This window comes from Ovis canadensis, chromosome 1 (genome assembly GCF_042477335.2).
Source record: "Ovis canadensis isolate MfBH-ARS-UI-01 breed Bighorn chromosome 1, ARS-UI_OviCan_v2, whole genome shotgun sequence".
NCBI lineage: Eukaryota > Metazoa > Chordata > Mammalia > Artiodactyla > Bovidae > Ovis > Ovis canadensis.
Genome location: NC_091245.1, coordinates 180,530,802 through 180,558,795, shown reverse-complemented (window position 1 = coordinate 180,558,795; position 27,994 = coordinate 180,530,802). Strand labels below are relative to the sequence as shown.

At 39.1% G+C, this 27,994-nt stretch overlaps 1 protein-coding gene across 2 annotated transcripts in view; it reads left to right on the top strand.

Moving 5' to 3' along the window:
• Window positions 1-27,994, top strand: part of BTLA (B and T lymphocyte associated) — a 50,074-nt gene that overhangs the window by 10,576 nt on the left and 11,504 nt on the right. Inside the window, exons 2-4 of one of the 2 annotated variants that reach the window (XM_069553246.1) lie at window positions 3,674-3,853; window positions 18,160-18,291; window positions 24,150-24,473. In XM_069553246.1, coding sequence (XP_069409347.1) covers window positions 24,194-24,473 — 280 coding nt within the window. In that variant the 5' untranslated portion in view covers window positions 3,674-3,853; window positions 18,160-18,291; window positions 24,150-24,193. The remainder of the gene's footprint in view (window positions 1-3,673; window positions 3,854-18,159; window positions 18,292-24,149; window positions 24,474-27,994) is intronic. The other variant, XM_069553240.1, reaches the window with a different exon arrangement.

Genomic DNA, 27,994 nt, shown 5'->3' with positions numbered 1-27,994 from the left:
TGCTAGTAAAATAATGCTCAAAATTCTCCAAGCCAGGCTTCAGCAATACGTGACGCGTGAACTTCCTGATGTTCAAGCTGGTTTTAGAAAAGGCAGAGGAACCAGAGATCAAATTGCCAACATCCACTGGATCATGGAAAAAGCAAGAGAGTTCCAGAAAAACATCTACTTCTGCTTTATTGACTATGCCAAAGCCTTTGACTGTGTGGATCACAATAAACTGTGGAAAATTCTGAAAGAGATGGGAATACCAGACCACCTGACCTGCCTCTTGAGAAATCTGTATGCAGGCCAGGAAGCAACAGTTAGAACTGGACATGGAACAACAGACTGGTTCCAAATAGGAAAAGGAGTACGTCAAGGCTGTATATTGTCACCCTGCTTAAATAACTTCTATGCAGAGTACATCATGAGAAATGCTGGACTGGAAGAAACATAAGCTGGAATCAAGATTGCCAGGACAAATATCAATAACCTCAGATATGCAGATGACACCACCCTTATGGCAGAAAGTGAAGAGGAACTAAAAAGCCTCTTGATGAAAGTAAAAGAGGAGAGTGAAAAAGTTGGCTTAAAGCTCAACATTCAGAAAATGAAGCTCATGGCATCTGGTCCCATCACTTCATGGGAAATAGATGGGGAAACAGTCGAAACTGTGTCAGACTTTATTTTGGGGGGCTCCAAAATCACAGCAGATGGTGACTGCAGCCATGAAATTAAAAGACGCTTACTCCTTGGAAGAAAAGTTATGACCAACCTAGATAGCATATTCAAAAGTAGAGACATTACTTTGCCGACTAAGGTCCATCTAGTCAAGGCTATGGTTTTTCCAATGGTCATGTATGGATGTGAGAGTTGGACTGTGAGGAAGGCTGAGCGCCGAAGAATTGATGCTTTTGAACTGTGGTTTTGGAGAAGACTCTTGAGAGTCCCTTGGACTGCAAGGAGATCCAACCAGTCCATTCTGAAGGAGGTCAGCCTTGGGTGTTCTTTGGAAGGAATGATGCTAAAGCTGAAACTCCAGTACTTTGGCCACCTCATGCCAAAGAGTTGACTCATTGGAAAAGACTCTGATGCTGGGAGGGATTGGGGGCAGGAGGAGAAGGGGACGACAGAGGATGAGATGGCTGGATGGCATCACTGACTCGATGGACATGAGTCTGAGTGAACTCCGGGAGTTGGTGATGGACAGGGAGGCCTGGTGTGCTGTGATTCATGGCGTTGCAAAGAGTCAGACACGACTGAGCGACTGAAATGAACTGAACTGAACTGATGCTTTGACCTCTTCCAGGCTTTTGGAGGATACAGCTCTTTCCCTGAGGAAGAGGCCCAATGGCTAGACCCTTTTTACATCTCCTGTTCTCAAGCCTGTAGATCTTTTTGCCCTTCATTCCTGTGGCCTCTTTATGAAGCTGATCCATCCTTGTAAATTTTCTGGAATTCAGATCTTCTTTAAGCTGTTACATTTCTTCTGCTCAAATCAAAGCTTTGCTATGACTTTTCAGTCCCATTCTCGGTACAACGATGACTGCTGTTAGCAAATTAGCAGTTTCAATTTGTTCCACATTTTATTAATACAGGCCTTCCTGGTATTCATGTTATCCAAATGAACACCAGTCTTTGGTTCAGAAATAATTATTGATACAAGTTACTGATCACTTTGCATACATTACCACATTTAGCCAACATAACAGATATTACCATCTGTGTTCTAAGAACAGAAAATGGAGATGTAGAACAGATTTAGTTCTCTGGAAGCAGACATCAAAATAGACTACAGATCAACATCTGTGAAAGAAAGGTGGTGGAAGGGAGATCGAGCAGAGAAAGACATCAGACTGTAAGCCTGACATAATCTTAGCTGTGTCAGCTGGGAGCTCTGAGTCAAGTATTGGCCATCAGCATTCCATTTGGAGTCAATATGGCTGGCCACAAATAGATATCTTTAAAAAAATATATTAGGTGTTCTGAAATTTTTTTCCAAATTTTATCTAATTAGCATAGACATTTTTATATGAAAAAAAATCTTCAGAATAGGGAATCATGAAGGTTTTAGCTGAGATAAACAACATTTTTAGAACTTCTTTCTGATTTGGGATAATATCCTGAGATCCTTGGCAGTGTGGCTTATATCTTTTGACTCCTAGGACAATTTTAAAGGCACAGTGAGCTTATCTCAGCTGCTATAGGTCATTTGTATTTCACCTTGAGCATGGGAAAGAAAACTGTGTAAATATTACATAAATATTTTGCAGGATGTTTACTCCAGTAATGGAAGTATTAAGAAGCTACATGTAGTTGCTCTGGGTTACAGTGTGGTGGTTGAAATGCCTGAATATTTAAGTCTCAACAGTAAAGGCTGATATGAGGAAAGTACAGTGCTGGTTGACTGAGCTCTTTAAAATCAGGAAAAGTTATTTTTCATCTTTGTGCCTCCAACCATTCAGTGTCTATTTGAATCAGTGAATACATGATAACTGTCCTTTAACCTCAGTGTTGGTGGTTTAGCCACTGAGTCATGTCAGACTCTTTGCAACCCCTGTTGTCCACCAGGTTCCTCTGTCCATGGGATTTCCCAGGAGAGAATCCTGGAATGTGTTGCCATTTCCTTCTCCAGGGGATCTTCCCAACCCAGGAACTGAGCCTGCGTCTCTTGCATGGCAGGCAGATTCTTTACTGTCTGAGCCACCAGGGAAGTTCTTAATTTAACCTTTGACCTTGAGTACTTAAAGTCATGAAATTTGGCCTTGGAAGAAAATCACCAGCCTCTCAGACAAAGACTTACAAAATCAACTTTTGTCAATGACCACATATGTCACAAATCTAGATTTCTCACTTGGAATCTCAAATGAGTGAATTTAACTATCTTCTATTATTAGAAGCAGAGGTGACGAAAATGGTTCCACATTGATCCTGAGAGCTATCTGATCTTGAACTTTTCATTTCTTCCTTTATTGTTTCTATTCTATGTAATTCAGATAGTAACCATAAGAATGTTGAAGAATGCTGAAATTGGAAGTTTCCTTTAGTTGATATTCAAGATGTTATTTAGCTTAAAACTTGAATATTTAGAGAAAACATGTAGCCAGTACTAATGATGATCTTATCCCATTGATATTTATCTACAGACTGAAGACAGTTGCCTTTCCTTCCTTTGTTGAGGCAGGGTTTCTTATAACTCATTTTCTCCATAACCTCAGATGAATCTCCACTGGCCTAATGACAGGAAGCATTCTCATCTTTTTATGACATGATATTTGGAAGATAAATCTAAAATCTCTAACATAAAAGAAGTTTTGTAATCACAAACTGTGAAAAGGTGGGGAAATATATACTTATTATAGGTAGTTTTTACCATGAATTTTCTGACTTTGGTTTGATTAAAATCTCAACCTAAATATTTCACCAATATAAATTTCTTTAGAATTTAATTATTCATTTCACTGAACTTGGAATGAGAAAAACCCCAATGTGGGGCAAAAAGGCTGACACAAAAGGAGTATTTAAGGACTGAGCTGCTTTACGGATCAAAGCATTTGAAACTGAACAGCCAATTTGACAAGAAGCAAAAACCACAGAACAGAGTCCCACCTAGTCTTTGTTTTGTTTCACAAAATATTTGGGCTCTTCTTGCGGTCCTCTCCCACCTCCTCTCTCTTTGTTTATTTTATAGATGTCATTGAGGTAGATAACCTGATCCAACTCTGAAAGATTCAGGGGAGAAAGGGAAGCTTTCTACCTGAACATCCCTGATATAAACAGGAAATGAAGACATCACTCACTGTGCTTGGAACTGGGAAATTGTTCTGGGGCTTCTTCCTAATTCCTCATGTAAGCATTTGGAGTATCAATGGTAAGACACCAACTTCTTATATATTTCTGGGGGGGATGTTGGAAGCAATGTTCTCCCTTGCTGATCTTAGTAGGATGTAGTGTTTGTGCCTAGTGGATAATGGCAGATGAAACCAAGTAGTTGGATTTGCTCACTGAAGACATGGTAGAAAGAACATAGACCAAATTAGAAAACAGTGTTTAAGTCAGAGTTTGGCTGGTTTTCTTAAAAACATATTCTGATGGTAAGAACAGAGAATTGGGCAAATGCTATAAATAGTTCAGTATAAATTTATGACTATACTAGCAAAATTGTTCTGGATGTCATGCTGTTGGTGAATAAATAGCTTCTTTTCAAACTGAAACTAGAGGAGTGTTGGTTAGGTTAGGTGTTGGATAACTGGGATTATACATGACTCCATGGTTACTCTGGAATGGTGGTTTAGTCGCTAAGTCATGTCTGACTCTTGCAACCTCATGTACAGTAGCTTGCCAGGCTCCTCTGTCCATGGGGTTCTCCAGGCAAGAATACTGGAGTGGGTTGCCATTTCCTTTTCCAGAGGATCTCTCAGACCTGGGAATCGAACCTGGGTCTCCTGTGTTGCAGACATGTGGCTAAATAAAATCTCCTTAATTGCTTCATGGGGCATGTGCCTTGAGAATACTGAATGAGAAAATGCTGAGAAATATGGGATCAGTGCATTCTGCCGCTGCTTTTATTATATTGTAGGTTAGAGGTGTCATGTGATATAGAAAACAGCTTAAATTCTGCATTGATGTTTGGCCACTTTTGCAAAAATTTTATACAAGTGAAAAAGTGATGAGTTCACTTGCTCCTTTACTTTGTCAGAGATGCCCATATATTGTAAAGAGGGAGGGGCCATGAAAGACAACAGAAGTTTCTAATTCCCTGGTTGTAAATAGCCTGCCTTATCCCCCCAAGCACATACTCTTATAAGTTTCAAATCAGAAAACATGGTCACTGAAATCCTTTAGCATGTCATCTTCAGTTCTGAAATTGTGTTTTGAAATTTGTCTTCATGATACCAGGATGGCACACAAACAGCTGCAAAATTAAAAAGTACCCTTCTCTTAAGCATTTTTATGTTTTTAAGTATTTGGTATTAAGGGGCTTCCCAGGTGTGCAGTGGGAAAGAATCCACCTGCAATGCAGGAGACTCAGGTTCAATCCCTGGGTCAAGAAGATTCCCTAGAGGAAGAAATGGCAACCCCCTCCAGTATTCTTGCCTGGAGAATCCCATGGACAGAGGAGCCTGGTGGGCTACAGTCCACGGGGTCGCAAAAGAGTCAGACACAACCAAGCACAACAACAACAAAGCTGGTATTGTGCTGATGAAATGTGTAGATGGCCAGCTGTATTTTTCACTTTAGTTACAACTGAGGTTAAATATTATTAAAGAGAAATCATACCAGTTTGAAGAGTGTGCAGTGCTGTGTCACACAGGAGTACAGTTCAACTCTGCTCCTCCTTTCAGTGTGTGTCAGAACTGGGTTCATTGACTGGCTCTGCCACTTTCTGCCTGACCTTGGTTTAGTTTCTTATCCTCTCTTATCCTTAGTTTCCTCACTTGTAAAATAGAGATAATAATAATTTACCTAAATTATGGGGCTATTGTGAAGACTACAGATACAATAGGTAAAGTGCACAGCATAGTAAACTCACATAATAAAAGTTTGATAAGAGTTGGACACAACTTAGTGACTAAACTACAAACATTAATGTTATTTTTGCTAATATTCTTTATACCATACAATCCACAGAATATTCAAATAAATAGGAAACAAATTTTAACATTATCATTTAAAATAGTTGAGGTTTTGAAGCTAAAAATAGAATTAATAAATGAAGTATATTGTACAATATGTTTAGCGCAAAGTGGAAGGAAATGGCAACCCACTCCAATGTTCTTGCCTGGAGAATCCCAGGGACAGCAGAGTCTGTGGGGTTGCACAGAGTCAGACACGACTGAAGTGACTTAGCAGCAGCAGAGTGACTCGAATTATTTGAACGATAAAACAGAAAGCCTTGGACAAAGAATTAGCCAGATAGCTTATATATGTTTTTGGATTGCAGCATTACTTGAATTAAATTAGGGGTATATGTTGTTGAGGGGTTTCCCAGGTGGCACTAGACTCAATGGACATGAATTTGAGCAAACTCAGGGAGACAGTGAAGGATAGGGAAGCCTGGCGTGCTGCAGTCCATGGGGTCACAAAGAGTAGGACACTACTCAGTGACTGAACAACAACATAGGTTGGTGAGATTTGTACTCCTGACAGCTGATGACTCTATTCCTTTAAACCTCATTTATTTTAACCTTTATATCTTAGGGATTTCCTGTGATATAGTTACTGAATTCTTTACACAGGCACAAAGTTTCAAAGTCTTTAAGAATAGTTTTAAAATAATGTTTCCTTTCCACTTCAAAGCAATGTGAGGTATGTGTATATCTTCTTAGGAATGTGGCTGCATCAATAATAAGGTTGTGAAAAAAGGTAATGTTCTCTACAAACTTCCTGTTGAAGGTCCTCCTTCATAATGAAATAATTCTTGCTTGCATTTTATGTTTCTCAAAAAAATTTAGGGGGAGCTTTGTCCCTTTGTATCTGGCGTATGATTTCTGTCTGGATGGAAGTAATAGAAGTGTTAGCACATATACATGGACGGATGGGTTGATTATGCTGGTAAGAACAAGGCTCCGAGTGGAAATGCTCTTGTCAGTAGCCTGCCCCATCCTCAGTGAGTGACTCCAGCTGAGAGGCCCTGGACCACTTGATGCTCAATTTATTCAATCTGAACATCAGCCAAGGATTCCAGCATCAAGCATCCAGGAGCACTGCAGTTAATGTCTGGCTACTGTGTAGACTATACACGTTCTAAACAAAGGCAGGAGGAAATCTTGAATCCGTACTCCACCTTCCTCCCACATTGTGTTTCTCCAGTATGAGTAGGCCATATCCTTGGGTCAGAGCAGAAACGCTGGAGCAAAATCTCTCATTCCTTCATATTCTGGTTTTGTAACACAGTGTCTTTATCAGGATTATTTATCTGGATATGCTTATTTGTTCCTCTTGAAATACACGTTTTATGCCAGAAATGGAGCTCAACCTTCTGCCAAATGCCTGTATATTGTTATCACAAAAGTGCCTGCTATAAGATATGAGTAATTTATATGTAAATGTCTAGGAATACATTCTGCAGTTACAGGATTTCCTGGATTAAGGTTTGAAAAGATTAATTCCTATGTTGATCACAGCCTTGAATAGACTTTAATTAAGTATTACTGAACTCTTTAATTATTACTTCCTCTGTCCCACTATCAAAGTTTCCGCTATTGTAATATTGAAGTCAGTTTATCTTACTTCTCTGGGACTTTCTGACTTAATTTCCATCATTTGTGAGTTTCACCTTTACTTACATTTTAGAGTTGTTGAAAGAAAAATATTCACAGGCATTTGTAACCAGGTTCAAAGATAAAACCAGTCTTTTGCTTTTTTTCTTGGAAAGGCAATGATAGAGCAGGTAAGATCATTCCAGATTACTAGATTACTCTCCCATCTCTGCCATTTACTGCTTCTCTGATTATAACCTCTCTGGTTCTCTTTCCTCATCTAAATGATGGGGACAACAATGATATTGAACTTATAGGGATGTTGTTAGTAGGAAGTGAATTAATTCTGTAAAACTCTTAAAATAGTACCTGAAGTTTATTAGCTAAAATTACACAGTAAGTGCTGTGTAAGTTTACTGATTATGGTTTAGTTTTCTTTTTCCCCCCATTTAGTACAAAACTTTATTAGCTTGATAGTCTCCTTAAAGCAGTATTGGGAGATCATCTCTCATTTGAGGTTTATAAAAGGTTGTCTGTAAACAACTCTTTTTTACCAAAAAATATTATTTATTTATTTGGCTGAGCTAGCTCTTAGTTGCAGCTTGTAGGGTCTTTTTCTTTTTAGTTGTGGCTTGTGTGATCTGGAGCTTCTCAGGTGGTGCTGTGGTAAATAATCTGCCTGCCAATGCCAAAGATGCAGGTTTGATCCCTGGGTCAGGAAGATCCCCTGGAGAAGGGAAATCCCATGGGTAGGAGAGAGGAGCCGGTGGGCTACAGTCCATGGGGGTCTCAAAGAGTCAGATAGCACTGAGCAGCTGAGCACACACATGTGCGATCTAGTTCCCTGACTAGGAATTGAACTTAGGCCCCCTGCTTTGGGAGGATGGAGTCTTAGCTTCTGGACCATCAGAGAAGTCGCTATAAACAACTCTTGATATCATTATCTCCTTGGTTATGGACTCTGATTTCCATGGTTCCCAATGGAAGAAATTACTTGTTTGTCTGTGTACACATGCAGGGGAATCGTGTTAGTATGCTCAGAATCTAAATATGTACGATATGAGGTTCACATTGAACACAGATAAGGAGAGTGATAGAGGGGCCATCTAGACAGTCATGGGGAAACATTAGGTTTGTCTGGTAGAGCTCTCTAACTTCTTTTCTCATTCCTGATAACCACATTTATCTTATAAGCATAACATGGAACTTAAATATATCACAAACAACCCATTGTCCAGAAGTGACTATGAGGAGGGCTGGGACATTTAGATTCTAGCTGGGTGGTGATTATCCCATTTCTTTTTCTTCTGTGATATTAGGAGAATTAATATTGGAGGGCCATTGGCAGTTTCTGCCCACAATGATAATGCTAAGTATCTTCTAGGGCTTTGAAGATACCAATGAATCTCAGTATAATCTCTGTAGTATAATATCTTAGGAAGGTGAGGAAGTATCTGTAAAAGAAGTAGAGATGGACTTTTCTTGTGTCCTTCCAACAGCACAAAATGGAAGGACGGTTACTCTAAACATCATGCATAGCCACTCAAACACCAAAGGCAGTATTTAGAAACGCTGGTTTCTTATAAAATGCCAAAGGTTCTCTTGAATGCTACTGTTCACAGCTTCTAAGGTATGCTCGAGGCTTTTCCTGTCCTGCTTTTTTTCCCTAAGGTCACTGTGAGCAAGGTGGAAGGCCTAGCATCTCTGAAGGACTGGCCCAGCTTTGCTAGAGTCTTCCCTGCCCAGAACTATCCTCTAAATTGTCAATTAGAATCATTTTTCTGTAGGGTCTATTGAACTGGCTAGACACTTTTGCTATTCCAGAGAGGTGATTACACACTGGCTAACACACTCTCCGCCAGGTACTCATCCTCATCATATAGGACAGGCAGAACTCTGCAAGACTGGAGTGAATCCTCTGGCCTGGGGAGACAAAGACATGACCGGTAGGGAAGAGTCACAGGGGGGTCATTTGTCCCTTGGTGGGAAAGTAACAAAGAAGTACTCAGAGAAAGCATGAGAAAGCACCCAGAACAAAGATTTTTTTACTTCCTAGTTTTGACCAAGACTGGCCTTCCTCTTTAGTATAATTCTGAAGAATTTCATGTCTCATATAGACAATAAAGAATCTGCCTGCAATACAGGAGACCTGAGTTTGATCCCTGGTTTGGGAAGATTCCCCTGAAGGAGGAAATGGCTACCCACTCCAGTATTCTTGCCTGGAGAATTCCATGGACAGGGGTAGCCTGGCAAGCTACAGTCTGTGGGGTCACAAAGTGTCAGACATGACTGAGTGACTAACATACACATAAAAGGACGTTTTCTACGGAATAGAACCCTTTTTCTGTCTCTATGATTTTTGTTTGGCTGGTGAATATACAGATCACTGCTGATCCCCAAAAGCAGCTGGAAGTGAGTGTTCAGAGCAGAGGCACTTGGGGCAGGCTCTGTGGGTTTCCACCTGGACTCTGCTGCCCACAGGCCTTGTGCCCTTGGACAATTACTCAACTGCCGTGTCACTTCTGTAAATTCATCCTATCCAAAATATAGTAATGCCTGGCATTTATTATTATGTATTGTGAACCAGCCACAGTGCCAACAACTTTCCTGCGTGTTCCCATGTGCTTTCACAACTACACTTCTAGATAAGAGTTTGTGCCTTGGAGTTAGCCAGGCCTGGGTTCAAGTCCCAGTCCTGGCTCTGACTCCTGCCAGCTGGGGATCTTAAGTAAGTGGCTTAACTTCTCTATACTTGGTTTCTCCCACTTAAGATAAAGATGATAATAATAATAACTACCTTATAAAATTGCTTTGAGGATCAAAAGAAACTACATAGGGTACGTAATAAGAACTCAAAAATATTAGCATATCCCTGTTTTCCTTCTCTTGGGAGCACCTAGGATGGGTTCATAGTACTTTGATAATGTGAAATATGATGCAATTGTGGGCAAGTGGCAGTGAAGAGGAGGCAGTGATTCTGAAGGCTGATTTTCCAAATGTGACAAGCTATCTGACCTGATGATCACTGAAGTTCTCTGCTTGTCCCATTCTTTAATATCTCAGGGAAAGGAAATGGTGCAGGCACTTTGTATACTTTGCTGTTTGACAAAGCTGTGGCAAATACTAGAATGACTGTATCAAGTCAAAAAAATTTCAGAGTTATGGGAAACTAGATAAAACCAAGAGCTATATGGCTTAAAATCTTAGATTACTCAATACTACTGAATTAAAGAGATAGACTTCAAACTATTCTCCAGAGTAATCACATCACATTATGAGAAATTCTAACCCTAGAAGAAATTGTTTCAAAATGTGCTCTATAAATACCACATGAAAGCAAACTTAAAGTTTTCACATACCATTTTAAGAAGAATATAGTAATAGAAAATGAGTGTGAAAATTCTCTCTATTCATTTCATGGTCTTTGTTTTTTAAGTAAAGGGAATAAATATGAATTCATACCATATGTATTCTTGGGGTGAAGTTCATTCTTTCCAGCTCCATTTTTGCTAAAGGAATTTTATATCTTATAAGTCTGTGTGTGGCTATGTGTGGTGTATTTGTGTTTAGACAAGGATGGATTGCCTTTCCCTAAGGCAACCAGTATCAGACAATATGCACAGAAAAGGGAAAAAACCTTGAACTATTTTTCCATACTATTTCTATGTCTGTGACCTCTATTACATTACATCTTTTTTGTCAGGTAAAAATGTGTGAATCCTTCATCTCACCATAAGGACTGAGATCAGCAAATCTTCATTGCATTCCTGAAATCAAGCCGCAGGGTTTTCCATTAACAAAGATCATCCTTTAAAACAGAGTTTCTGATTTTAACAATGGATGTGTACACCCTTATTCAAATTTCCCCAGATATTCCCAGCACTTCTGGAAATATCTGACTTGTGGTATGGGTGTGTTTACCACAGAGTTAAAATAATAAGTTTAATCAACACTACATAATACAACATTAAATTAGTGGTTTCTGCATGCAATGGAATTCCCCTACCCTCATCTCAAGTCACCACATTTCTGATTTTGTGAGCCAGCTTGTGATGGGAAGTAGGTCATGTGGGCTTCCTGATGCTGTACATGAGATTCCTTGAGGCTGTCTGGGTGGATGTCCTTCCAGGATCTTTGATGTGTGATTACACGGCAGCTGTTGCTATGTGTGGACTGGCCTTGCCTATGCCCTAAGTCCTGGAGGAGGAAATGGCAATCCACTCCAGTATCCTTGCCTGGGAAATCTCATGGACAGAGGAGCCAGGTGGGCTGCAGTCCATGGGGTTGCAAAAGAGTTGAACTTAACCACTAAACAACAACAACATGCTCAAGTCACTGTGTCATGGGACCCCCTAAACCACACCAGTTTGCAAAGGAGAGGCACATGTTTCCCTTCCTTATTAGTACCCATCTCTCTGCTCTACCCCTCTGCACCCTAAAGCAAGAAAGATCACACTACCAGCATCCTCTGAAGGCCTGTTTCTTCCTGAGTCTGAAGACTAATCTTCTGAGGCCTCCCCATCACATATCTGAAGTTTTTGTTAGTTGTTTTTCTACCATAGTACCTTCTGATAGAAGCTAAAATCCTGGTTCATGTAAGAGAAAATTATTGGCATATTATGTCATGGGCTTCCCAGGTGATGCTAGTGGTAAAGAACCTGCTTGCCAATGCAGGAGACATAAGAGACTTGAGTTTGATCCCTGGGTTGAGAAGATTCCCTGGAGAAGGGCATGGGAACCCACTTCAGTAATCTTGGCTGGAGAATCCCATGGACAGAGGAGCCTGGCCTGCTACAGTCCATAGAGTCGCAAAGAGTCGGACACAACTGAAGTGACTTAGCACGTACACATACTTGTCATAGTCATTTTAGCTTTTAAAAAAATTATTTATGTACATATTTATGGTCAACTCTAAAACAATCTTAGGTCAAACTAAGGCACTCAGGCTTCATTACTGTCATTTATTTATTTCAGTGAATGTAACCATTTTGAACTTTTCATAAATGTAAGAATTTTTCAATAGAGAGGTTAAAATCTTTTGGGGTTTTCCTCATGGCAATAGTTATAATCAAGGTATATCATCTTTAAAAATAAGAAATAACTATTTCATTTAAGATTCGTAACCATAAACCTCTTTTTTTCTTAGTTGTTATTAAGTTTTACAAATTACTTACTCTCTTCCGCGCCTTATGGTATTTACACCTGTGGCTAGGCTTACTCAGCTGGAAGATATTGGGCCATCCAGTTTTTTGTGGTTGGCATGCCTTTCTGATTGGTTGATCTGGGTATCTGGATGACCACGGAGTGTCATTTCTTAAATATTTTGAGTATCACCCCAAATGGACATAAATCAGGCCTTTCTACACTACATACTTATAAGATCTAGTTTTTCTTTCGTGCTTAGGTTATAACCACTAAAGGGTATGTTGAGACGCATATATCCTTCATCTTGACATTTTGAGTCCACATCACAAAGGACTCAGGGCTTCCCTGGTAGCTCAGATGGTAGAGAATCTGTCTGCAATGCAGGAGACCTGGGTTTGATCCCTGGGTTGGGAAGATAGCCGGGAGAAGGGAATGGCAACCCACTCCAGTATTCTTGCCTGAAGAATTCCCTGGTGGGCTATGGTCCATGAGGCTGCAGAGTTGGACATGACTGAGGGACTAAGCACACATACTCTAAGGAGTCAGCTGTGTCTGTTCTGTGTCCTTAGTGCACAGACAGCATAGGAGTTGTGAGCAGGGGATTTTTCTCTTCATGAAGCTCTCTCTGTTCAGTCTCAGGGTACATCATGCTTCTCACTTTCATACTTTTTCTAAGGCCATCTCCTTTTGCTATCCCTGGGAAGCAGAAGATCTCCTTTTGCCATCCCTGGAAAGATGGGAAGACTCAGAAGATTGAAGCATAAACACATATTTAACTATAATATAGTAATGCATGTCATGCAAAATAGCATGGGGCATTTTGTGTGGCATCAAGTGGATGTGGGTTGCTAGAGTGTTTTGTGGAAGAGTGGGGGATAAGGTTGCATAAATTATCAGGGAATAAATGCCATTTGATGAAGGATGGACATTTTTCAGTAGGCACTGAAGACTCTATAGGGTTTCAGGCAAAAAAAAAATCATGCAATTGACTTTTAATTTTAAGAATATAAACTGTGACAGTACTGTGGAGAATGAATTTGGTTGGGGAAGGGGAAAAAGGTCAAGGTCAGAATGCAGAAGGCTAGGTGTTAAGCTGTGACAATAATCCTCATGAAGTAGAATGAGACCCAAATTAAGGCAGTGGCATGAAAACAAATTCAAAAGATATTTTGGATGCTGAATTAACTTAATTTGGTGGCTGAAGGAATAGGGCAGGAGACAAGGATAGCACCCAGGCTCTAGCCATGTGATTAGGTAGACAGTGATATTATACTGCGATAATAGAAAGGGCATCAGAACTGCCCTGGGGTGACAATTGGAGGCTGAGAAGATTCAACCTCTTCCTTGAAGTTTTCTGTGATAGTCCAGACAGACATAAAGGCTTTCTCCCTCTAAGAGATCTGAAAACTCTGAGAGATTATATCTTGTCAAGATTTAAAGAAAAAAAAATCATATTGGAAAACTGAAGAGCCAAGTGAGGCTCTTTCTGTATCCCCTTAGCACTGGAAACTGTTCCATTACTAAATAAACATGAACAGTGTGATGTCCACACTCCTCCTGGGATGTGGGCAGTAAGGGCATACATTATCCGTACAGAGTTTTAAAACAAACAACCAAAGTCAGTCTACTTTTAATGACCACATACCAGCAATTCTGAACAATATCAGTAATAAAATGTTTCCTCCCCACCCAAATATTTTGGTCTAAGTTCTAAATAAACACTATGGTTACTCCTGAGTTTTAATAATTTATATGTAAGTTTCAAATGAGTACATTTTTCAGTACCTTCCCTTTGATAAATATTACATCTACATGAAAGTTAACTTAGAGAACATCCCTGTTAGAGAGGTGGCCCTGCACACATACAAATTCAGCTATATATGGGCTTTCCTGGTGGCTCAGTAGAAAAGACTCCATCTGCAATGCAGAAGGTGCAGGAGCTATGGGGTTCAATCTCTGGGTTGGAAAGATCCCCTAGAGCAGGGCATAGCAACCCTGTAAGAACCCCAGTATTCTTGCCTGGAGTAACCCATGAACAGAGGAGCCTGGTGGGCTACAGTCCATGGAGCCGCGAAGAGTCGGACATGACTGAATCGACTTAGCATGCACACAGGCATGTTCACTTCAAGAGTAAATTTATAATGTTCAGAATTATTTGAGCTTACTTTAGGCATAGTTTGTGTCTCAAACCCCTGTGGTACTACATATTTCTGCATTTAAACAGTAGATTTTAAATAAGCAATAATATCATAGTGATTAGAGAGACAAGGAAACACAATGTAAAGTTTCATTTCTTTTGTTCCATGTAAATATTTTGAATATTTGTTTAAAATTCAAAACAGTGAAACAAAACACAGACTGTGAGGTGCAATATTTTTTCATGCATGAACTAAAGTTTATATCTGAAATGTTTTATTGATTGATATCTTTATAATTGAAATGCTTTATTGACTAATAGCTACATAGTTGTAGATTTATATTTTATAATCTTTAAAGTGTTGTTTTAAAATTAAAGAATGAATCAAGAAAATAAAACTTTATGATAGTAGTAGTGGTACAGTATAGTAATTGTTTATATTATATTTTTTATAGAACTTTAGTTTTAATTACTGGAAAATTACTTATATAAACCACAATATCAGGCTGCAACTAAAGGATTCAGGTTCACACTGTTTCAGTTCAGTTCAGTTCAGTCGCTTAGTTGTGTCTGACTCTTTGTGACCCCATGAATTGCAGCACGCCAGGCCTTACACTATTTAGATACATATAAAAGTATTAAATAAATACCTATGCTCTTTTCCTTTTTTTGCATTCTCTTTTTCAGATATTTTAAAACTTTCATTGTTTTTTTTTTTTAATAAATTTTTTAGCCATGTGGTATGTGGGATCTTAGTTCCCCTACTGGAATCAAACTCGTGCCCCCTGCATTGGAAATACAGAGTCTTAACCACTGGACTGCCAGGGAAGTCCCTGCATTGCTTTATATATGAAGTTTAATGACCAAAAAAAAAAAAAAAGCCAGTTTCTTTTCTGGCCATTATATTATTTGTTTCATTTCATGATTATTTCTGAATACAGAAAAAAAAGGTTGTTAAAAATGATGCACTCTGGGCATCAATTATACTAGGTATACCCTAGCCATGGAATATATATTCTGTAATAACGCAGTAGCAGTGTTCATGAGAATTTTTAAAAGGAGAGGCTTCCTAAACCTATTGTGACATAAAAAGGGATACTTCATCCTATAAGAGCCTGGAGATAGTAGAGGTTTCATCATTCACTGCATGCATTTATTTTAATTATTTTTAGCATTGAAAATGTCCCACCCATTAGATATAAATATTTGAGGAAACAGCAGAAACAACAATGACTAATATTGACTGATAAATCCAGCCAAAAGCAACTGTGATCGGCATTCTTTTCCAGAAGATGTTTGGCAAGACAAACCCCTTGGGAAGAGCTTTGGATATCCTGAGTGTCATGAAATGATTATGTGCTGTGTTGTGCTTAGCTGCTCAGTCGTATCCAACTCTTTGTGACCCCATGGACTATAGCCCACCAGGCTTTTCTGTCCACGGTGAGTCTCCAGGCAAGAATCCTGGGGTGGGTTGCCATGCCCTTCTCCAGGAGATCTTCCCAACCCAGGGATAGAACCCAGGTGTCCCACATTGCCGGCAGATTCTTTACCATCTGAGCCATCAGGGAAGCCCATAAAATGGTTGTGCATATTAATAGTTCAGGAAAAGCAGCAAGAAAATGTCAACATGCTTGTCAGATGGAAAATTAGAATTGTATCATTTACCTCAGTGCATTATTCCTGACTGCAAACATCCATTTTAGTTTCAGGCAGGTAGACAGTGTTAACGTCTTCTTTCTAGAGAGAATACCCTTGATGACTTTTAATGCCTGTTCGCAAGTCTCCATTCGTTCTTTCCTCCACTCAAGAAAAATTCCTATGCTACTCAGTGTGACAGCCAATGATCTTCATCCTTCTGATAACATACAAGAACCACAGTGATGTTTCTATTATCCCATTGCAGGTCATTGATATGGTTTGGGCTAACAGCTAGCTCATCTCCACTTGTAATCCCCTTTATGCACTCCTCCCAAGCCCACAGTCATGTAATCCTGAAACTAGTCAGGATGTTCAACAGTGCTACTAGCATTGGGTGATAGCCCAGTAGCTAAATGGAAGGGTGATTATTGTTGCTGTTTAGTTGCCAAGTCGTGTCTGGCTCTTTGCAACCCCATGGACTGTAGCCTTCCAGGCTCCTCAGTCCATGGGATTTCCCAGGCAAGAATACTGGGTTGCCATTTCCTTCTCAAGGGGATTTTCCTGACCCAGGAATCAAAGTCTCGTCTGCAGCTTGCTAGGTAGATTCTTTACCACCAAGCCATCTGGGAGGCCCAAATAGAAAGGTAGCATTGTAATAGAATGAGAGACCTAGATGTCTTAGAGACTTAGCATCAGTAACACACTGAGAGAAGTGAAGTTGAATATATGTGTGTAGGAGAGGTGGACTTCCTATTTTTTGTTGTTGTTGTAAAATTTTTTCATCTGCTTTATTTATTTATTTATTTTTGCCATAGTATGTGGCATTTGGGGTCCTAGTTCCCTGACCAGGGATTGAACCCCTGCCCTCTGAAGTGGAAGCATGGACTCTTTAACCACTGCATCAGAGAAGTCCCCTTTCATCTTATTTTTTAAAGAATTGAGGGCCAGTGAGGCTGGGTGGCTATCAATATCACACAGTCTGTTAGCATTTGAACAACCAGGTTTAATTGAATAGTCTCATTTTTAGCTATTTATATGAACTTTATAAATATTCCAAAAGAATCAGGCTCTATGTTTTCTCATGATAGATAAAAAACATTTAAACTTCTCTCCCCATACCCCAGTGCTTATTCCATTTACTCTGAAACGACTAGTGATCTACATATCAGTCTTTTCAGAAAACCATGATCCAAGAGTGTATCAGTTCCCTGAATCTGCCATGAGATACCTGGATAGTGTACCTTTTTCCCTTCAACTTCCTCAGACTTAAAATACTTCCCCTGTCCTGTTCACTGCTCTGATTATAAAAAAGCTACTCACTCACTAAGGTTCATCTCAAATATAAACTTTCCATTCAGCTTTACCCCTATAGTCACCGTTGAAATTAATCCTCTGCACACCCAAGCAAAGTCTGCACCCTTTTATAGTGTTATTTCATTCTCCCATCTGTCAAGCCTAACTCCCATTAGAAGGCAAACCCCTTCAAGGGAGGTACCTTGTCTTATTTATTTCTATACCCCCTAATAACTAGCATACAAGGTCCCTCTGAGCCTTCCTTTCAGTTTAGTTAAACTTGAAGAGTGGTAGGTAGTAAATTTATTCCAGAAAAGTGTCATTAATGGCTAATCTTACCTCACCAATTAAATGATACATTCTTTGAGGTTAAAAAGCTCTTTACCTATAACTATTTTGTTTTTCACGATGCTGGCACAGAGTTGCAGGCTTCATAGACTATGATCGACTTATCCAAGAAAATGAAAACAGAAATTAGAAGGCTGAAGTAGTTTATTAACTTCAGGGAGGGGAATGGACTTCTTAAAAGATGGGTTTCACTTGACCTTTCTGCTTTTGACCTCTTCCCTATTTTTGTTGCAGTTCCAACCACTTCCAGGCATAATGTTTTTAAACACTTTCTTTTGGTGAATGATTTTACCCTTCTTCCTCAATTTTTCAATAACCTCATAACCTGACTTTGAATTTGCTTAATTTTTTCTGAATTTTTGGAAACCAAGAGTATTTAAGTGACCAAAATCAGATTGATTATATTCTTTGCAGCCAGGAATGGAGATGCTCTATACAGTCAACAGAAACAAGACCAGGAGCTGACTGTGGCTCAGATCATGAACTCCTTATTGCCAAATTCAGACTTAAATTGAAGAAAGTAGGGAAAACCGCTAGACCATTCAGGTATGACCTAAATCAAATCCCTTATGATTATACAGTGGAAGTAAGAAATAGATTTAAGGGCCTAGATCTGATAGATAGAGTGCCTGATGAACTGTGGAATGAGGTTCGTGACATTGTACAGGAGACAGGGATCAAGACCATCCCCTTGGAAAAGAAATGCAAAAAAGCAAAATGGCTGTCTGGGGAGGCCTTACAAATAGCTGTGAAAAGAAGAGAAACGAAAAGCAAAGGAGATAAGGAAAGATATAAGCATCTGAATACAGAGTTCCAAAGAATAGCAAGAAGAGATAAGAAAGCCTTCTTCAGCGATCAATGCAAAGAAATAGAGGAAAACAAGAGAATGGAAAAGACTAGAGATCTCTTCAAGAAAATTGGAGATACCAAGGGAACATTTCATGCAAAGATGGGCTCGATAAAGGACACAAATGGTATGGACCTAACAGAAGCAGAAGATATTAAGAAGAGGTGGCAAGAATACACAGAAGAACTGTACAAAAAAGATCTTCATGACCCGGATAATCAAGATGGTGTGATCACTCATCTAGAGCCAGACATCTTGGAATGTGAAGTCAAGTGGGCCTTAGAAAGCATCACTACGAACAAAGCTAGTGGAGGTGATGGAATTCCAGTGGACCTATTTCAAATCCTGAAAGATGATGCTGTGAAAGGGCTGCACTCAATATGCCAGCAAATTTGGAAAACTCAGCAGTGGCCACAGGACTGGAAAAGGTCAGTTTTCATCCCAATCCCAAAGAAAGGCAATGCCAAAGAATGCTCAAACTACCACACAATTGCACTCATCTCACATGCTAGTAAAGTAATGCTCAAAATTCTCCAAGCCAGGCTTCAGCAATACGTGAACTGTGAACTTCCTGATGTTCAAGCTGGTTTTAGAAAAGGCAGAGGAACCAGAGATCAAATTGCCAACATCCACTGGATCATGGAAAAAGCAAGAGAGTTCCAGAAAAACATCCATTTCTGCTTTATTGACTATGCCAAAGCCTTTGACTGTGTGGATCACAATAACCTGTGGAAAATTCTGAGAGAGATGGGAATACCAGACCACCTGACCTGCCTCTTGAGAAATTTGTATGCAGGTCAGGAAGCAGCAGTTAGAACTGGACATGGAACAACAGACTGGTTCCAAAGAGGAAAAGGAGTACGTCAAGGCTGTATATTGTCACCCTGCTTATTTAACTTCTATGCAGAGTACATCATGAGAAATGCTGGACTGGAAGAAACACAAGTTGGAATCAAGATTGCCAGTAGAAATATCAATAACCTCAGATATGCAGATGACACCACCCTTATGGCAGAAAGTGAAGAGGAACTAAAAAGCCTCTTGATGAAAGTGAAAGAGGAGAGTGAAAAAGTTGGCTTAAAGCTCAACATTCAGAAAACAAACATCATGGCATCCGGTCCCATCACTTCATGGGAAATAGATGGGGAAACAGTGGAAACAGTGTCAGACTTTATTTGGGGGGGCTCCAAAATCACTGCAGATGGTGACTGCAGCCATGAAATTAAAAGATGCTTACTCCTTGGAAGAAAAGTTATGACCAACCTAGATAGCATATTCAAAAGCAGAGACATTACTTTGCCGACTAAAGTCTGTCTAGTCAAGGCTATGGTTTTTCCAGTAGTCATATATGGATGTGAGAGTTGGACTGTGAAGAAGGCTGAGCGCCGAAGAATTGATGCTTTTGAACTGTGGTGTTGGAGAAGACTCTTGAGAGTCCCTTGGACTGCAAGGAGATCCAACCAGTCCATTCTGAAGAAGATCAGCCCTGGGTGTTCTTTGGAAGGAATGATGCTAAAGCTGAAACTCCAGTACTTTGGCCACGTCATGCGAAGAGTTGACTCATTGGAAAAGACTCTGATGCTGGGAGGGATTGGGGGCAGGAGGAGAAGGGGATGACAGAGGATGAGATGGCTGGATGGCATCACTGACTCGATGGACGTGAATCTGAGTGAACTCCAGGAGTTGGTGATGAACAGGGAATCCTGGTGTGCTGTGATTTATGGGATCACAAAAAGTTGGACACGACTGAGTGACTGAACTGAACTGAACTGTCTATGGTCTCAGAGCAATTGTAAATATCTAAATATTCAAGGTTTTCTAAATGTTCTGTGCAGGCCACTTGTCTCAATCTGATTCTTGAAAATCCAAACAGTTTACAATTAACTTTGAACAGTATTTTTGAGATGTACAGTGAGAGATTTATTAAGTGATAGGAAATAGCTAAAAATGAGAATATTTATGCTGTCCAGAATATGGAAATAAAGTGGAACATTATGCTAGGTAAAGCGATACATGGAATGCAGGACCATTATTTGCCCCCCAGCTCAACGCCTGACTAGTCCTCAACCTTCTTTATCTTTAAAAAAGAGTTTTGATTATAATCTCAGTTATACTTATATAACTGTAACCTATGATACTATGAATCTATTAAAGTCTGTAAATCTAATAATTTGCAGTCACTGAAGGAAATTAAAGAGGATGGGTGGAATATGTGTCTGAAGCAAAAGTCACTTAGTCATGTCCGACTCTTTGCAACCCCATGGACCATACAGTTCATGGAGTTCTCAAGGGCCAGAATACTGGAGTGGGTAGCTCTTCTCTTTTCCAGGGAATCTTCCTCCCAACCCAGGATCGAAACCAGGTCTCCTGCACTGCAGGCATATTCTTTACCAGCTGAGCCACAGGCTGAGGAAGTGTACAAAATGGGGACAGACAGAGCCAAAAAAGAACTATAAGGATGTAGGAAAAGAACTCAGAGAGAAAACACTCTTAAGACTTTACTGGAAAAAAAATAAGATAAAAGATATGAATTGCTACATAGCGCCTAGGCACCTTGGCCTCTTTTAGTTATTTTGTTTCACCACCATACAGTGTTAGGCCCATAGTAGAATATTTCATGATTTATATGCACTCATGCGGTAACTGACAAAAAGATTAAGTAGTTGTCATGAACTGGTGCAATTTCTCGTGCTCCTTTTATGCATAAGTCTTTAAAAGCACCATGTTGTTGTTCAGTAGCTAAGTCGTTTTCGACTCTTTGCCACTCCATGAACTGCAGCATGCCAGGCTTCCCTGTCCTTCACTGCCTCCCAGAGTTTGCTCAAATTCATGTCCATTGAGTCTGTGATGCTATCTAACCATCTCATCCTCTGCTGGCCTCTTTTCCTTTTGCCTTCAATCTTTCCCAGCCCCAGGATCTTTTCCAGTGAGTCAGCTCTTCAGATCAGATGGCCAAAGTATTGGAGCTTCAGCTTCTGCATCAGTCCTTTCAATGAATATTCAGGGTTAGGATTGATGGGTTTGATCTCCTTGCAGTCCAAGGGCCTTCTCCAGCACAATTTGAAAGCATCAATTCTTCAGTGCTCAGCCTTCTTTATGATCCAACTCTCACATCCATACATGACTACTGGAAAAATCATAGCTTTGACTATATGAACTTTTGTTGGCACAGTGATATCTCTACTTTTTAATATGCTGTCTAGGCTTGTCATAGCTTTCCTTCCTAGGAGCAAGTGTCTTAATTTCATGGCTGAAGTTGCCATCAGCAGTGATTTTGGAGCCCAAGAAAATAAAATCTGTCACTACTTCTGCTTTTTCCCCATCTACTTGCTACAAAGTGGTGGGACCAGATGCCATGATCTTAGGTTTTTTAATGATGAGTTTTAAGCCAACTTTTCCCCTCTCCTTTTTCACCCTTATCAAGAGGCTTTTTAGTTCCTCTTCACTTTCTGCATTAAGGTAGTATCATCTGCATGTCTGAGACAGGCAAGGTGGTCTGGTATTCCCATCTTTTTGAGGATTTTCCAGTTTGTTGTGATCCACACAGTCAAAAAACATGATATTCTCCAGCAATTAATAGATGGATGCTGCTGCTGCTGCTGCTGCTGCTGCTGCTGCTGCTGCTGCTGCTGCTGCTGCTGCTGCTGCTAAGTCACTTCAGTCGTGTCCGAGTCTGTGTGACCCCATAGATGGCAGCCCACCAGGCTCCCCGTCCCTGGGATTCTCCAGGCAAGAACACTGGAATGGGTTGCCATTTCCTTCTCCAGTGCATGAAAGTGAAAAGTGAAAGTGAAGTTGCTCAGTCGTGTCCAACCCTCAGCGACCCCATGGATTGCAGCCTTCCAGGCTCCTCCATCCATGGGATTTTTCCAGGCAGGAGTACTGGGGTGGGGTGCCATTGCCTTCTCCATAATAGATGGATACTTCCACATAAATGTACATTCTAAACAATTGAATTTGCCCCTTTGGAAGCCAAAACATTTTTTGAAGTAACCATTTCTGATGAAATTCTTTGTAAAACAGACTGAACACTTCTTTGTTTCTAAAATTGGATGGTATTAATATTAAACATAAAATTTTATTGTTGATTCAATGCTATCATTATAAATAAGTTATTAATCTGTATTATATAACATAATTATGCTCTGGGTTAAATAGGAAATAATAATGGAATTGTAAGAATTGTGAATAAAAATGAGATAAATTTTGAATCTTGTAATATTTATTTTGTTTGCTTGGAGAGAATTTCTTTTTCACATATCTTGGCTATAAATTATATTTCAGATGGTGAGGTAACCAGGTATAACCTTTCCTGATAAGTTAAGGGTAACAGAACTTATTCAATAACATAGAGAATTAAAACATTTTTTCTTAGCTTCAGATTTTATGTGCAATTGACTATTACTAACAGAAGGCTCAAAGAAGATAATAGAAAAATCTGTTTCCAGGAAAATTTTCTCTTCCCACCAAAACAAAAGAAAATATATTTCTTCTATGTCAGGTCAGTAGGCAGAAATTCCAGAAGAGGTGGATAACTGCTCTTCCTCCCACTTAGGAAAACATAAAAAATTCAATTATTTCAAAACATCCTCTCTTCAGAAATTTATCTTGTATTGCATTTATCTTGTACATGCAATACAAGATAAAGGAATGGAAAATTTTCAAGGTATGTGTCATTAAAGCCATTGAAACACAAGTTTTAAAAAATGTAATGCCAACTATCATAGGGAAATATTTGTCTACAAAAATTTCTTCTCCCCCAGTTATTGAACTATACCTGAGCTAGTAATAGAAAATTACTAATTACTACTCAAGAAACAACAGCAGAGTAGTGGATAATGAATTATAGAGTAATGGACTCTAGTATGAGTTTAAATCTTGATTATTTTAATTATTAGAATATAACTTTAGGTAAGGTCTTTATTACCTCAGTTTCCTTATGCAGAAAACAAGATTCATAATAATACAATATATTATTTTGTTGTGAGGATTAAATAACTAAAATATGTAGTATGTTTTAAACAGCCTCTGGAATATAAGTAACAAGAAGTTATTATTATTTGCTACTATTGGAATAGCTTCCCTTGTGGCTCAGCTGGTAAAGAATCTGCCTGCAAAGCAGGAGACCTGGGTTCAATCCCTGGGTTGGGAAGATCCCCTGGAGAAGGAAAAGGGTACCCACTCCAGTATTCTGGCCTAGAGAATTCCATGGAGATTTCCATTACTGAGTGACTCTCACATTGGAGTAGCTACATGATAATAAAATAAACCTAATTAGAATAAAATATAATTTTATAATAATAAACTGTTAACATTTTAGAAATTGATGAAATCATTGAACAATTGAGAAAATTGTTTAATTTTTTAACAAATATTTATTATGTATCTACTATGTGTCACAGCAGACACTCTGCTAGTAAGGGTTAATATACTGTAAAATGTTATCTGAGAAAATTATAAAATCATGCGTAATAAATCTTTCACAGAAACTGTTGAGGTGGCAAATATTTAGTCCTTCCAAAACAGAATTGATTTTAATTTTGCTTTTTTCTTCCAGGAGACAAGTCATGTGATATAAAACTTTACATTAAGAAATATTCCATGTATGTTGTATCATCAGGGGACCCATTTGAACTGGAATGCCCTATGAAATATTGTGCTAATAGACCTGCTGTGACCTGGTGCAAGCTTGAAGGAAACAGTTGTTTACATCTTGGTGACAGACTTCAGGGGTCTATGGGTTGGGAAGAAAGGAAGCTTATTTCAGTTTTTATTTTGCATTTTAATCAAGTGCTTGCTAGTGACAGTGGGTCATACCGCTGTTTTGTGAACTCTTCATCTGGATTCATTGAAAGCCACTCAGTTACCATTAATGTGACAGGTGAGTTCTAGATATCAAGACTATCTAATTTTTTTTTTTTTGGTCATGTTTTAAGAAAAAGAGGGCTCAGATTCTCAAGTGGTTATGTTAGACATTGAACTCATGTTAAATCATAAATTGTGATGTGTGGTCACATACGTGACTGTGTATTTTGGAATGAGACAGTGAAGAGTAGAGAAAAATATATAATAAAATTTTTGGTCTTGCCTCTAGGGGACATAACATTTATTTGATAAGTCTAAAATTGTATCACAGAATCATGAGAAAAATTGCGGTGAATATCAAATTTAATAGTAGACAGCTTTTTACTTTTTGCCCTTTAAATTTTTTCTTATATTTATCAGTTCTTGACTTTTTAATAATAAATCCTTGACCTTATGTTTGTGTTGCTCAGACAATTACACCCTTATTAATAGTTCACAGCTTGCACAGAGGGCAATCAGCACACAAACAATCTGACTCCTTGATGAGTTTTGAGAATAGTCATGGGTTTTGCTGCTGCCCAGTCCCTCCTCAGAGGCCCTCAATAGGCTCAACAACAGAGGAAGGACAGGTCATGTTGGGCCAAACTATGTTGAATAAAACATGAAACACAAATAGAGAAAAGCAGAAGACAGTAAAAAATAGTTGGTCTATGAAAATTCCACAGCTAATATCATTGGGCTTCCCACATAACTCAGTTGGTAAAGCATCTGCCTGCAATATGGGAGACCTGGGTTCAATTCTTGGGTCGGGAGGTTCCCCTGGAGAAGGAAATGGCAACCCACTCCAATACTCTTGCCTGGAGAATCTCAAGGACAAAGGAGCCCAATATCATACTCAATGATAAAAAATTGAAAGCTTTCCCCTCAAGAACAGGAACAAGACAAAGATGTCTACTTTTGCCATTTCTATTCAGTATTGAACTGAAGGTTCTAGCCAGAGCAAGTAGGTAAGAAAAATAAAAGACATGTATTAATAACTTGGAAAGGAAGAAGTGAAACTATCTCTTTTCACAGATGACAGGATTTTAAATATTAGAAAATCCTTAAAAATCTGCACAAACCATTATACTAGATCCAATAAATGAATTCAACAAATTTGTATTATGAACACAGACAGTGACAGTTTTACTTCTTCCTTTCCAATCTGAATTCCTTTTATTTCTGTTCCTGTCTGATTGCTATGGTTAGGACTTCCAGTAGTGCATTGGATAAAATTGGTGAGAATCGGCATCCTTGTCTTGTGTCTGATCTTAGAGGAAATGTTTTTAGCTTTCCTCAAATTGATTACAATGTTAGCTGTGGGCTTGTCATATATAGCCTTTATTATGTTGAGGTGTATTTCCTCTGTACCCACTTCGCAGACAGTTTTTATCATGAGTGAACACTGAATTTTATAAAAGCTTTTCCTGTACCTATTGAAATGAGCATGTGGTTTTTATTCTTCAATTTGTTAATCTGGTATATCATAGTGACTGATTTGCAGATATTGAACCATCCTTGTATCCACGGGATAAATCCCACTTGGTCATGGTATATGATCCTTTTAGTGTATTATTGGTTTCTGTTTGCTATTATTTTTGTGAGGATTTTTCCATCTATGTTTATCATTAATGTTTGCCTGTAGTTTTCTCTTTTTTTATGATATCTTTGTTTTCTTTGCACCAGGATCATTCACCATGATTTTACATGTATGTCCATCAGGAATATTGCCCTAAAATACTCTTTTCTTGTAGTTTTTGTAATTTTCTATCAGGATATTACTAGCCTGGTAAAATAAGTCCAGAAGCTTTTCTTCCTCTTCAATTTTTGGGAATAGTTTGAGAAGGATAGAGATTAAGTCAGAGCTGAAATTAAGATCTACATTCTGTCTCCCTTGAGGCCTAACTTCAGAAAGAAGGGAGGCAGCATTCCCTCCTAAACTTTATGTCCCGAGGGGATGACTGGAGAAGCGTGTGAAGGGTGAAGTAGTGAGAGGGGACATCTAAGAGCAGTGCAGGAGACATGAAGGGCATTTTGAGTTCCTTCTCAAGATTTCTATTCTAATTTCCTACTCTCTCACCTTCTTATCATTCCCTTTTTATCACATTGATGATTCGTGCTCCTGAGCCCAGTAGAAATTCTCCAAGACTTTGCTTTGACTTTCTACTCTTGTCTGTCAACAGCCTTCCAATCTGTAATTGGTTCCCTCCTGGAGCTTCATGATCAGCTCAGACCTTCACTATCTTCCTTCTAAAGATTCCAATTAGTTGTATGAACTACTTGTCTTTTAATTATCCCCTCTTTTGGTTCATTTCAGCCAAAAATCTTCCTGACATACTTAGGCTTCTTTCATAATGCCATTCTTTAGTTGAGTCCCCTGCAGAGCGTTCTCAGTGCTTACAGTATTGGGCTGACACCAATCTGCCTCCACCTATCAAAATTCTACCCCTCCTGTCAAGCCCAACTCATTTTCTAATTCTATATGAAGTTGTCTATGTTTATCCTAGAGAAAGTGACTTCTCTTTCCTAGTAATTTTTGTGTTATTTAAGGTCTTTGCCTCTCATTTATCACAGATTTCCTTGTACCACAGATATGTAGGGAAATGTCTTTTATCCCATGAGGGGTTATGATACACTGGCAAGCAGGAACTATGTCATATTTCTTTGGATCATCCTTGCTTCCTTTACAATAGTCAAATGACTCATTTAGAAATTGTCTTTGAATTGGGTGTGGATTTTCCTTTTGTGAAGTGATTAAAACAAACATAGCAAGAAGAGTGTCAAAGAAAAATTATTTTCTTTCTGTATCAGGGAGTACTCAATGAACTGAGCATGATGTAAGGAGAAAAATATACTCTGAAATTATATTTCAGGACCATGTTTTTGGTAAATAAATTTTGGAGCTATGATATAAAATCTTTCATTTTTTCCCTTGAAGTATCTTTCTTATGGAGTATTGGAACTTCTCCTGTTTTTGTGCCTGACTCTGCTTTGCTTTCTATGTTCAAGTTAAAAATCAGTGGGTTGCCTGGTGGCTCAGACGGTAGAGTCTGCCTAAAACACAGGAGACTCAGTTCAATCCCTGGGTCGATTAGCCCTTGTGAAAGCAGGATTGTGATAGAGTCCAGGTTTGGATGCTGATCCAATTGTTATCCAGGAAAGCGATGATCTCCCAGAAGGAAGAAAAGCAGTTTGCAAAGTCTCGGGAGGAAAGTCAACAGAACAGTCTCTGAAACATACACTGGCCTGCAACTCTGTTCTCTCCAATCTGCCTTTGGTCAATCACTCCCTGATTAGGAGCTTCACAAAGGCAGATGGTGATGATTTTAGCAGGAGAGTGGGGGTGCAGGAGTGGGCAGAAGGTGAGAAGCACTATCTTTTCTTCAGAATTAGTTCCCACCACATCATCAAAAGCCTTCTTTCCTCGTAGCATTCATTCTATACTCCCCTGGAGCACCTGCTGAATGTATATCTTGTTATTCCAAGTGCTAAAAGAAGTCCTATAGGCTGAATTGGTTCCTTATACTTACGGAAGTGGAAAGAGGGAGTCAAAGCAGA